General features: G+C 43.5%; 1 protein-coding gene across 1 annotated transcript in view; it reads right to left on the bottom strand.

The window, feature by feature from the left end:
- eif2ak3 (eukaryotic translation initiation factor 2-alpha kinase 3) overlaps positions 1-12919 on the bottom strand; it is a 30552-nt gene that overhangs the window by 3113 nt on the left and 14520 nt on the right. Inside the window, exons 3-17 of the mRNA XM_068580477.1 lie at positions 9597-9791; positions 9273-9403; positions 8535-8796; positions 8240-8405; positions 7981-8106; positions 7596-7718; positions 7225-7454; positions 6096-6208; positions 4449-4571; positions 3825-3974; positions 2665-3253; positions 2067-2240; positions 1750-1923; positions 1452-1553; positions 498-560 (exon numbers count right to left, since the gene is read on the bottom strand). Coding sequence (XP_068436578.1) covers positions 498-560; positions 1452-1553; positions 1750-1923; positions 2067-2240; positions 2665-3253; positions 3825-3974; positions 4449-4571; positions 6096-6208; positions 7225-7454; positions 7596-7718; positions 7981-8106; positions 8240-8405; positions 8535-8796; positions 9273-9403; positions 9597-9791 — 2721 coding nt within the window. The remainder of the gene's footprint in view (positions 1-497; positions 561-1451; positions 1554-1749; positions 1924-2066; positions 2241-2664; positions 3254-3824; positions 3975-4448; positions 4572-6095; positions 6209-7224; positions 7455-7595; positions 7719-7980; positions 8107-8239; positions 8406-8534; positions 8797-9272; positions 9404-9596; positions 9792-12919) is intronic.

The following is a 12919-nucleotide window of genomic DNA, read 5'->3' as shown; positions in this document are numbered from 1 at the left end:
GATTATGTTAATCTCATTACAAAGTAAACAGGTAGACAAGGTAATGCAAACAACTCTGTGTGGTAGTAAAGAAAAATATATAATTAGGTGATTATTTAAATATATGGATGGTTTGATTATTAAGTGAGTATAATTGAAAATTACAAATTATATTTCTAATGTATGTCGACACAACAGTCTCAGATAACAATGTTACATTTGAGTGTGTAGTGTGAATATGCATATTTAACTTCAAATCCTGTTGATCTGGGGGAAGAATAATCCAACCACACCTCCTAATTGCATTAGCTCATCAGATTTGACTCACCGAGGTGTTAATGTTGGTGTGGACAGATTATTAAAACTGTGACTGGCTACTCAATGAAAATGAACCCTCCCAGTTTCTGGATGTGTCACACTTTATTTATCTTGAGAAATAAACAGAGCAGCTTTTATTTTTCTTGGGTCACAGGCAGTTTGCGTTCACAGCCACTAGGAGGCGGCAGACGACCACTCACCTCCTGAACGTTGTTTTTGGAGAAAACCTCTGGGAAGCGCAGCGCTCTCACCTCAGTCAGCGTCTGGAAGAAAAGGATGTAAACACCTGTGAGCGGAGCGGTGCTAGTGGGCTCATCAGGCCCTTTGTTAGCGAGACAAAGACGCCCCGGTCCATCGCGCACACAGATAGACACACACACACACACACACACACACACACACACACACACACACACACACACACACACACACACACACACACACACACACACACACACACACACACACACACACACACACACACACACACACACACAATCTACCGTTTGAACAGACAAGAATGATCCTTCAAATGACAATCGGGATTATGTGTTGCAGTTTGCCCAACAGAGTTTTCAGACTGAATAATTAACTGGAATAAAAGAACAGACAGGAAGATAAACTGCCTTATCCTCGCTCTTTTGTTCCAGGTTAAACAAACAGCAGCAGTAGGGATTCTACAGGGTCATAGAATTCAGAATCAGAATTGTTTATTTGCCAACTACATTGAACATACAAAGAATTTGACTCTGTGAAAAGTGTATAACAATAAACATAGAATTAATCAGTCTGGGAAACGAGCTCAACATTTTAATTGTTTCCCAGTTTTTAATAGTTCAGTTCTGGGTAGAAAATGCTGACAGCATGAATTCAGACTCATTTGTAAACTCTTGTTTGTTTGATTTGTTTCATCCCTTTGGGTTTTTTCTTTTTTCTTACACAGCCTTTTATATTTTATGTTTTCTTTTCTTACGCTTCACAAACTGTTTTATACATATATTATAGAAGAATCCTAACAGACTGATACAGTCTAAATTGACAACAATAACCAGGTGCTTGGCAGCTAAAAAAGCCAAATTAAAGGGTAATTTATTGCGGTACTACAACCCCTTTGGGGAACTGATTATGATGACAATGTATCTTTGCTGACTTACCCTCACTCTCTCCATCTGGGTCCTGAAGGGATAAAGCAACTCAAACAGGATCAGTCCCAGAGAGTAAATGTCCACTTTGTGAGAGTACGAGTTTCCAGAGAGCTACCAAGGACAAAAAAGGAACAGATGGAATTTGAGAGTCCCTGTTTTAAAAGGCAGGACCACCCTACTCACTTTGCCCGGAGATACATGTTAGTATGATATCAGATCCTATCACAGTTTCACTTAATGTTTATTGTTCTGGTGAAAACATTTCTGCGAATCAACTATGTCGAGTTACATAGTTACGCATGCTCACCTGCTCTGGGCTCATGTAGAGCTTAGTGCCGACCTGGCCCGTGTGCCGGGTCAGCAGCGGGGCTGGTGTCAGCGCGCTCGGCTCGTCCTCGTCCTCCTCCTGCTCCATGGCTGTCACCAGGCCAAAGTCGCCCACCTTTACCACGTCATCCATAGTGAAGAAGATGTTGGAGGGCTGGAGGACCGATGGAGACGGTTACTTTTCAGATATCTATCTATCCATCTATCCATCTATCCATCTATCTATCTATATGCACACACACAACAGTAAATCACATCATAAACACTGACGTCTTTTTATAGTGTGTGTGTGTTCACCTTGAGGTCCCTGTGCATGAGCCCCTTGCTGTGCAGGAAGTCTACGGCCTCTGCAATCTGGAGGAAGGTATCGAGACACTGGTTGTGCTCCCTCTGCTCCGGGAGGCAGCGCTGAGCCATCCAGTCCTTCAGGTTCTCCTTCCGACAAAGCTGCATCTGGATGTACATGTACACCTGGAGACGGGAGTGGAAGGTTCAAGTACATTGCGATTGAGTGTAACATCTGCAGCTTTCTTTTTGGTTATTTAAGTGCTTTATTTAAGTGCTTTAAATAAAGCTTTTTTTCACCAAAATGATAGATGGTGTCATTGTAAGCTAAAAGTAATTACTACAATCAAAACCTGCGATGCAAAACCTTGGTTTAATAAGGCATATTCTTGTGATTTCAATGTTGCTAAATGAAATGTCCACACCAGCAGTTATCAAAATTTGAAAAATAAGCTAAGAAGACAACAATTTGAAACTTAGAAACCTTCACCTGTAACAACAAACCTGTATATACAACAGTACGGTTTAATATTAATAATAAAAGTCATAACCCCTTAATAAGTATTAGACATCAGTTAAGTTAACTACAGCTGAGTAAATGATGACTGACCTTTGGTGAAGGTTGGAGTCTCTGGGTTTGAGGAGTTGGCGGGATAGCCAGGGTAAGAGATGTTGGTCGGGGTGGAGAGGAAGACAAGGGCGGGACGGATTCCTGTTGTCGGGTGCGCGAGGAAGACGAGCCGTTTTTCTCCGTCGTGCTCAGGCTGGCTGTACCCGAGGCCGAGGCCGAGTCCGAGGATGAGGCAGAGTCCGAGTCCGAGTCAGCATCGGCATCCCGGTCGCAGCCTGAGTCCTCGAACACGATGTCAAAGGAAGAAGAGGTGCAGTCGCTGGGGCCGCGTGGGGGACAAAGCTCGAAAGAGTTGTGGGTGTCCGAGGCGTCGTGGTCCGCCTGGCTGTCCCGCTCAGACGTCAGGCTGTCGTGGCCCAGCATCGGGTGGAAGGACAGGTCGCCATCACCAACGATAAAACTCACGCCGCCGCCGCCGCCACTGCTGGAGAGCAGGGCCTGCGTGTCCACAGAGACCTCCAGAACGTCTCCTCCAGGCCCAGAGACCGGTGACACTCTGCTGGACACTGGGACTTTGACTGACAGCGCCTCCATGTGGTCAAGGAAGCTCATTGGCCAATCTGTGGCGCTGAAAGAGAGAAAGAAGGGTTGTTGCTGCCAGGCTCACTACAATCAACCAACTACTATTTTCACTAATCATTCAAGGTAAATTGTTACGACAAAACAGTTTACAAAATACAAAGTAAACGAACCAAATAGACAGCAACTCCCGTGTTATGAGATAAAATAACCCTTGGTAAATTAGCTTTGCTCCTGTGATACAACTCTTGTTTGTTTCTCCAAACTGGGGGCGTGCCGACCGCCATCTAATGTACACTGTGACTATAGATGAGTACCTCATATAACCACACTACAAAAACACCCAAACTATTCCTTTAAGTTAACTGCCATACATGTGTGTGTGATTATGCATGAAATTACACCCTTCATGCATTTTTTCATCACCTGGCATTTAAACATCTGTCCCAATCAACCAGTGAAGTGAGGCGAGTGATGCAACGTCTGTGGAGTAATAAACATCAAAGATGCCATAATTCCTCCTGATGGGAGGACCACATCTCTTAGGTTGGAAACAGACCCTGTGGCAGTGTTCCTGAACATGTTTGACCTGCTGAGGGTGAGGGAAAAACCTGGCTAACCTGGCATCTTTCAGCCACCTTTGGTCCATCTCCTCTTGCCAGCCATCGGGGGGGCTTTCCTGCCAGGCGTTGAAGTAGCGGATAATCCCTGGATGCTCCAACTTGGCCAGGGCCTTCACTTCTCGCATCACCTTCTCACGGGCCAGCTCTCTGTGTGACGTTAAACTGAGCATTAGAGTGTAATTCACATTCAGGACTACCACACACACAAAATTCTTTGAATTCGAAGCGAAGACTCCGCTGATTATTAGAATTATCATCATTTTTGTGGCACTGTCTTACACCAAAAATGCTGAACTTCCTATGAACCCAGTCTCGACACACAAAGGGCTCAGCACAAACACTGATCCTAAAAATATAATGTAGTTTGATATGTGTGGCGTGATGTACAAGTCAACAACAGGGTCTGAAATTAAAATACATGCAGAGCTGCTGTCAGCTGAACACTAAATTTCCATGCTTGACAGTATGAATATAAACACTTGGCTATTATTTGTACCAAACTGTCAATTTTGCCTCTGTGTGTTTAGACAAGTAGGTTGCACCTTACATAATTCAGCTGGGGGAAAAAAGAGACAAACAAAGAGCGAGGAAGTCTGCGGTGTGGCTGACGAGAGGCGCTACCTGTTGGGCAGGCGGATCCGTTTGATGGCGTAGTTGCAGTCGTCCACTTTGTTGCGGGCTTCAAACACAACACCGAACCCGCCGCGGCCGAGGCACTGCACCGGCTCAAAGTCCGTCAGGTACCTGGGGAGAAGACATTTTACTTGTCTTTTTTTTTGCAAAAGGGGAATCTCGCTCGACATTAGAAAAGAGACGTCTGTGTGTGTGTGACGAAGTGTCATCGCCAACTTCTGATAAATTTCAAAGACCTGGGATCAGTGAATGCTCGGTGGCCAAGTAGGCTTATTAAGCTGTAAAAGGTGATTACCAGGGAAGGAATTAACACCAGCCACATAAATCCCTGTCACGGCTGGCTGTGGCTGCTGAGCTGGCAGGTAACCAACTCACAGCTAAACAGTATCATGAATATAAACTAATGTTGTGCTGACAGAAAAACACAGCTGTCACTCGGCTACATCAGCCTCTACTTAAAGGCTGAAAAAGTGAAAATAAAAGTGTTTTTATTCACAAAGTTTGCAAAACAGTAAGTAAGCAAGATGATTTTAGGATTAAACTTTCCCTTTTATAAATAAAACAAATGTATTGATCTATTATACTGTATTAATTTTATGTTTACAATTGTGCTTATTTCAGATAGAAGTGAAGTGATCATTGTTTGTCCTACCTACATTTTCCATAAAATGTAGATTATAACTATTATTAATCTTTTTAAAGAAAGATAAGCCTCTGTGCGCAAAAAAATATTTTATATTGGGGGTTCTTTGGCTCGGTTTTGGACAACTGGTCTCCACCCTGGTGAAGCATCCCTTCTCAGGCTCCTCTGGGGATTGAAGGATTTCTTATTAGGAAATATTTGGGCACACGTGCTTAGGGCCTTGATTCCTGATCTCTATCTGCATCCCAATGATCCTGACTCATGCCCGCCCCAGCTGCTGCTGCTGCTGCAGCTGCAGCAGCCACTAGATTTATTTAGAGAAGCGTCTTCTTAGCTAAAGGAATTTGCATGGTTTGCAGCAACAGCTTTAATGGAAAAGGGAGGGGTGAGTGTCGTTTTGGGATGAATCAAAACAGGAGAATGTGCCAGTGATGACAGCAGAAAAAAAAAAAAAAAACAGTTTAGTCAGATCCATGTTTGCGTTGAAGGGGAGAAAAGCTGCATTATTTAGCTAAAGAATGTAAACATGTAAACTCCATCAATCAGAAGACATTGGATCAGTGAAAGCACATAAATTATGGCTACTGATCATATTTGGGACGTCCAAAATAACATCTGACAATGTGCTGACAGGGGTGTAAAGTGACACTGCGACCCTCTGGCAGATGCTCCTGGGTAGGGTGGGGTCTGCAGGGGCCAAGGTCATTTTCATTTGATGGCAAACAGCTGAGTTATCCAATCATGCACTACTACGACTCGCATCTACCCATCTCTGCCTTGTCCTATCGAAGCAGGCTGGAAGACCAGTGGTCACCATGGTAACAGTGCCGAATCTGTAGCTACACCTTGAAAAGTGAGTGAGACTCGCGTTTTGCAACTTTCAAGCGCGAGGATAACGATTCCCAGCGGAGCAGCGGTGTTCTGTCGAGCTCTCCTGAGTCATGATAAAAAAATAAAAATAAACATTCACAAGTGTGTTAATGATGACGCACCTGGACACGTAGTCGCTGGAACGGGTCTCCATAGCAACCGGCTCTTTGGATTCCACAACCTCAAGGTCAAACTTGCAGTCTGTCTGGCACTGCGTCTCCGACTCTTTCCGTTGCTTTGGAGGGACAGAAGGAGGACATCAAAGACATGAATGTAAAAAAAACAAACATAGGACACACGCAGAGCAGGAAATGTATTGAACCTCTGCACTTTTGTTAAGTTTTTGACCTCTTTACATTTTGCTTCAGAAATACAGAATTTAGTAATCACTACAAGAGACAGTAGGGAGGGTAACATGCAGAGAATTACAATGTCCAAGATTAGAGTCTTGGACATTGAACATAAACGTGGACATTCTCTGAGATAATAAAGTCGTAAATTTACAAGAGAATTATTTATTTTTTTTGGGAGAGGGTGGGGGTCAGGGAAGCACATCAACTTCATCGCTCCTTAGATGCCAACAGTATGGAGCGCGGCTCTTTTAATTCATTAAGTTGTTTTCTTCTGAAATCGGCCCAATTCATATTAATGTCTCTTTGAAGTTCAGATGCAAATGACAATATGGTGATTCAGAGCTAAAAATCACGAGTATTTCTTTACTACTGAATTTGATGAGGTCATCTCCTGCAGACATAATACAGAAGCAGCTGTTGTGTGATAAGGTTGCGTCAACCTTGCAATGTGAAGCAATGTTGTTCTTTGGCAAAGAGAGTGCTTCTCTCACTTACAAATGCATAACTTTAATCTCAGAGAGATGCAATTACTTTTTTTACTTTAATTTTAGAAATTATTTTTCCTTTAAATATTACCCCTTAACCTACAATGGCCCTAATATGCCATCATACATTAGATTGTGAAATTAAAACCTGCACATGGATGTGACAATACTTTTTGAGGAAACATTTCCTTGTGGACAATTTAGACAAAATCAAATGTAATGCCATTTCTCTGTACAGACCCTTAATCACAACTATGAAGATGATTCACTTGTGGGAGCTGTTTTTAGTCTGTGTGTGCGCTGGTTTCAGTAGCTGCACACAGTGTCTCACATTAACACTGTATGACAAGAATAGCCACCAGCAGTCACTGTCGTATGGCTTTTCTTGCCCAAGGCTGCGTCTGTGGTCTTACCCGCACATAGGCCACCGGGGCGGGAGGGTGGAAGAACTTGCGGACGATGTAGGTGGTGGCGGCGATGCAGAAGACGATGGTGCCGAGGATCTCCTTCCACCAGGGCAGCAACAACACAGGATCCTTTCTCCTGCGAATCTCAGTCCCCGCCCCATTTCCCTTTATCAGGCTGACGGCATTGTCGCGTTTCTCCCGGTAACGCTTGCTGTAGTGGGAGAAGTAGCCGTTGTCTGCGGAAAAGAAAAAGCAGAAAACGATCAGTGAGGCTTATGTTTTGTTTTTGTCTGTCTCAGCCAATTCACATTTCTTCTTTGTACACAAGACTTGACTGTGATCTTTTACAGCCTCCGTATTCAGTGTCAGGGCCTCACCATATGGATACTGAAGGATGGACAGGGCTCCGTTACTGTATTCTTCGTGGGAGAACTTGTCATTATTCAGACACTTGTCAAATTCATCAGAGCCGACCAGGGCTGGGGTCCGAGATGGGGAATCTGTGTCAAGGACAAGACAAATATGTTCTTTGATCTCAGAAGAAGGAAGGAGGAGGGATCAAAAGAGTCGGAATAACAAAACGCAAGATGCATTACACATGAATGGGAATAAAAACAAAGCTTTGAGCAAAAGGGAACATGCCCAAAAGGCTGCTAATTAATTCAAATATTTCTTGAAAACAAGACACAGAATCACTTTGTCTAATCACCCAACCATGGCTTCATTAGCATTGCTTTAAACACAAAGGAGGTGTGGACTTACGGACTAGAGGCTTCCACTTTACTGTTGGTAGTGGAATTATGTCCTTGATCGATCCAATAGCTTTGGAAGGGAACTTTTCGCTGATCCTGACTGAGGACTGGAGGTAGAGCTGTCCCTGGTACATCCCTGATGGAACCAAATGTAAAAACATGTCCTTGACTTAACTGGGAGCTCATATGCAACGCTAGAGAATTTCTGCTAAGAACAATAACCGCAACTTCACATTATGAATGAGCACAAGCATGTGACGTTTATTTACCAAGGTAAACACTGGACTCTTCTGCTCCTCTGGCCTTCTGGGAATTATTGTCGTCCTCCTCCTCCTCGGTTTCCGACTGGTTGCTGTAGGCGTTGTCGTCAAACAGGGCGATGGGTGTGACTTTGCCCCCGCAAACCAGCCAAGCCGAAGCGATGGGTGTGCAGAACTATATAACACAGGCGATGCAGAATGAGCAGGCAAACCTCACTGAACAAACTCAACTTAATTCAAGTAAATAAACCGCTGCAAACACGCTCAGTTTAAATGCCACTAATTGCAGTTTTTATCTATCTACCTGACGTTCCCAGACCAGCTGTCCGTCCGGCGCCGTACTGAAGGCCATGACCTTCCAATCGGGAACAGACACTTTGATGACTAGGTCCAGGTTCTGCTTTTGCCGGTTCTCAGTCTGACCTCCCTCTTTTGGTTCGTCAACGATGACCCGTTGGCTCTCACTCCAGGCGTCGCCGGTCGCCACGTCTCCCTCCAGGTAGTTTATGCCGGACTGCGTATCAGGAAGGAGCTTCAGCTCAAAGTTCCCAACACTGAAGTTCCACCTGGAATCAAGAGCGACAACACACACTTAGAAAAAAATGTTGCGACTGAACATCAAAATCAGGGGTCAAACAAAAAATATTGAATGATAATTATTGATTCGCATTTTGTTTAAAAAATAATTAATTCACAAATTTTAACAATTTGTATATATTAATTTAATATGGCCCTGCTGAGAGGCAGATGGTAAAATATTGAAAAAAAGATAAGATTATGATACTAATTGTTCAAAGAGAAAATAACATAAATTAAGGTGTGAAAGTCGATCTAATCAAATAAAGCCAACAGGTGAAACGGAAGACATGCTATTAACTCCCCTGGCTAAAAGGTTAACCAACTTTATTTAAAAGCGCTGACGGAAAGTCAATCGAGTGTCTCTTATCCTGAAACGCCACACAAGCTACAGTGGCAGTCCTATGACTCAAGAGTGACTATCTGACAAAGACAAGGCTGATTGACCGGATTGAATAAAACTCACTTCTCCATCCCCGACCGCGGCCTGATGGCTCGCACAGTCTTCTGAGTCCTCTGCAGCAGGAGTACGTCTTCGGCCTCCATTTCCTCCTCCCCCCAGCGGCTGCAGCCCACCGCGGAGCAGATGTACCGAAGCTGAGTCAAACAAAAAAAGGGGGGGGGGTGAATTATTTAATGTGGCGAGAACAAGCCTCCCGGAACGCAGTCCGTCCGGACCACTTCCAGACAAATTACGGCGGTTTCTTTAACTCACTCTCTCTGTAGAACAGAGGGGAAAATCTCATTTAATTCAAAAATGTATCAACACACTAGAAGACATTTCACTGACCTTGCCGCTGTAGGCCCCCAGGCCATAGGTCGTAAGAGATTTGCCCCCAACCAGGACAGTGTCCTCCCCAATCCGGTAAGACGAATCCAGCAGGGACTCCACACTGAAAGGCACTGCCTCCATACTCTCCCTGTCCCGGTTCCACTGGAACAAGGCACCGTCCAGTGAAGGGATGACCATCTTATTGCCAAACACCTGCAGGAACAGACAGGTTGCTTTAAAATGTGCCAGGGTCAAGCGACAATGTGTCCAGAACAAATTGATGCTAATTAGTTGGACAAGTACATATCCCAACAGAAGAAAGGGGGAAGGGATTCAGGAGCTTTTAACCTTGCGTTTTGTGAGATGATGTTTGAGCTTGGCCCCATAATGTTATGTGCTTTTGGTTTGTACTGTGGGGTCTATTAACGTTAGTCGATGCATGCTAGTTAGCGGGCCAAGATGATGATGCTGCTGCTTTTTCTTTCAGCTCAGACAGACAATCGTTCAAACACAAAAACTCTTAGCCCACACAGACATCACGGGTTGACACACATCCGCCCACATGGCGGCGGCTTTGCCCCCCGGACACTTGGACTCGATCCACCGGCTTGGTGGGACAATTACACAATTAAGAGCCTAAGTAATTAACCTGGATCTTTCTAAAAGCGTGCAACCGTGGAGAACATGCGCGTGCGTTGCTGTGTGTGTGTGTCTCATTAGGTGCTCACTGTAGGGGGGCCAGCGAGGATGACATCATTTCAACAACCTGAGCCCTAATCCTGATTTAACCTCCACAGCTTTAGCTCGTCAGTGGGTGCTGGGACTATTGTTTTTCTTCACTTCAGTCATTATTATACAAAGATAGTCCTCAAGAATCTGGACATGCGAGTTGTGACCTACGCTTTTTAGTGACATTATGGCAGTTTTTAGACCAATTAGTGATTCTTTGTCTTGTTAATGGACACTTCTAAGAGGGATGGACACGGCAGGTGTGGCTGGTGTCAAATCATTATTTTACAAGACATATTAGTCTCCTTAAAAATAAGTCTGAGTAGTCAGTGGCTTTGTGGTAGAATTGAAATATGCCAACAGGGAGAAATGTGTGGCAGAATGATTTACTTGAGAGAGGTGATGTCATCTTTTTAGGGGGAGGGAGGGAGATGGTTTGGAGACAAGGTGAGGATAAATTTAGCAAGAGAAAGGAGGAGGGGTTAACAATCTGACCATCACATCACACCATGGGGGGATGAGTCACCCCGCACCTGATGCCTTAATCCATCTAATGGTCCATGTGATCCAGCAAAGTGTCCCAGCACCCAGGATCGCTTCTCCCTGCCGCTCGTCTACCCGTCTCCTGCAGCCCACAGACCGGCTGATCTCTTGCGTGGCCTGCCGAACTCAACCTCGAAGATGAAGTTTGAAGTACTCAAACCCCATCTTCCAGCTTTGTTCAGTGGATTAACTCAAGGTCCAACGTTTATGCTTTATAAGCAAGTGGGCCATACATCAACTTGTCCAAAAGTAAAGTTTGACTTACCCCCTATTAGTGGTTAGGAAATACCAACAAAGACTAAAGTTAATTTGTAATATGTAAACTTTCGCTAGATTTACTAGTCCAACGCTACATTTACTTGCCATTAGCAAGCTGCCAATCTTTATTATTGAGCACTTATGACCTTCATTGTTATCATCATCATCAATATATAAATACATTCATATTATTCTCTGTAATATTTTGTTACTTCTACATCAGACTCCAGATTTACATTCATCCAATTAAGACAACATTGTGTTTCTTATCCAAACTGCATACATTTTTTTTTAAATCTAAGTCTGGTTGTGTATGTATTTTTAGTACCCATTCCATTAAGTTTATTAGAAATCCCACAAGAAATTGATAACAAAATGTATTTCATTAAAATGGAAATGTGTAATTATTCAAAAATTGTAGCTATGAAGTTTTACAGAAAAAAACAAGGTTTAAGGAAAATATTAAATTCTTGATTTAATGAAAAACAAACATCAAATATCAAAGCAAATTAAAGGTATTCTTTGATGAGCCGTGTATAAATTATGATCAACGGCTTACCCCTGCTCTGTTTGTATAAAATGTTTTGCTTTACCCATGTCTTTGTTTTTGTTATGTTTTTAAACGGTCTTGTTGTAGGTTTCATATTTTTGCTACATTTTGGAAATGGCTTGGATTTAATATTTTTTTCTACTTTGAGCAAAACTAGGGATTTAAGAGAGCCACTGAAAGAAAACGGTGTCAGTGATTAAAAAAAAATACTGGCTGCTCAGCACAAATGCTTTCTTTCTTCTTGTGTCTTTTACTATGAATTTTCAATGCCTATTAATGTTTTATGAGCTGTAACTCGAGACCCATTCAAGTCTACAACCCTCTTCTCGTTTTTCAATGTGTGGATGCTATTCTTACAAATAGATCAGCCACCACTCATTCAGTTATTTTGAGGGCACCCATCTGTTGGCTGCAGTGAGCATTAGGTTACATCTTCACTGTGTTTTTGGACTACTATACTGTATGTGCACTGTACTATGGTTATTAATAGCAAATCTGTATGAGAAAATATTTATCAGTGGGGCTTTAAAAGCTATTAATTATATTCACTTTCTTTTTTTTTAACGGGGGCATTCATCCAAAGACGCGCTAATAAGCCGGAACACTTGATGATTGTCTGATATGACTGCAATCATGTCATTGCATCCCCTGTGGGCCACATGGGGGTGTAGGTTCAGAGGGCGGGGTTAAGGGTGGGAGAGTCGGATGGTGGCTTGTGTGTTTTGTGTGTGTTGCTGCTGACGCTCCGGCGATTCCTGTCAAACAGCGTCAGCTCTCACCCGTCGCTAGTGTGCCACTGTTGGTCCACAAGGGCAGTGCTCAACTTAAAGGCAGCAGGCAGAGGGAGGGAGGGATAAAGTAATGCTGGTGGGTTGAGCAGAACAGAACAAACCTCCCCGCCCTCCCCCCACCCCCAAAAAAATTAAATAAATAAAACCTGAGTGGCCGGAACAAAGATTGACTTTCGGCCAAAAATATTGCTCGTCTTGCCCTTTTTTAATTTCCTTCACCACACTTTAAGAATTATTGCTAGTCACAGTGTCACTATCAATCGTTTTAGTCTTTGTAGCAGCAATCAATGAAATTCTCCCATCGTTCATTCATTTACACTGCATGCCAGCAGAGGAATGTGTGTGTGTGTTAGTGTGAGCATATCTGTATTGTCTGTTGTGTGGTGACATCATCTTTGGTCGGAGGCATTACCTCACCTCCCCTAATCACCCAACCTCCCCCTTCTGTTCTTCATCCTTTAATGCCCACC

Source organism: Clinocottus analis, unplaced genomic scaffold, assembly GCF_023055335.1.
Source record: "Clinocottus analis isolate CAN_PGR_092001 unplaced genomic scaffold, fCliAna1.0.p SCAF_17, whole genome shotgun sequence".
In the NCBI taxonomy this organism is placed as follows: domain Eukaryota; kingdom Metazoa; phylum Chordata; class Actinopteri; order Perciformes; family Cottidae; genus Clinocottus; species Clinocottus analis.
Note: the sequence above shows the minus strand (reverse complement) of the source record. Positions and strands in the feature narration are given on the sequence as shown.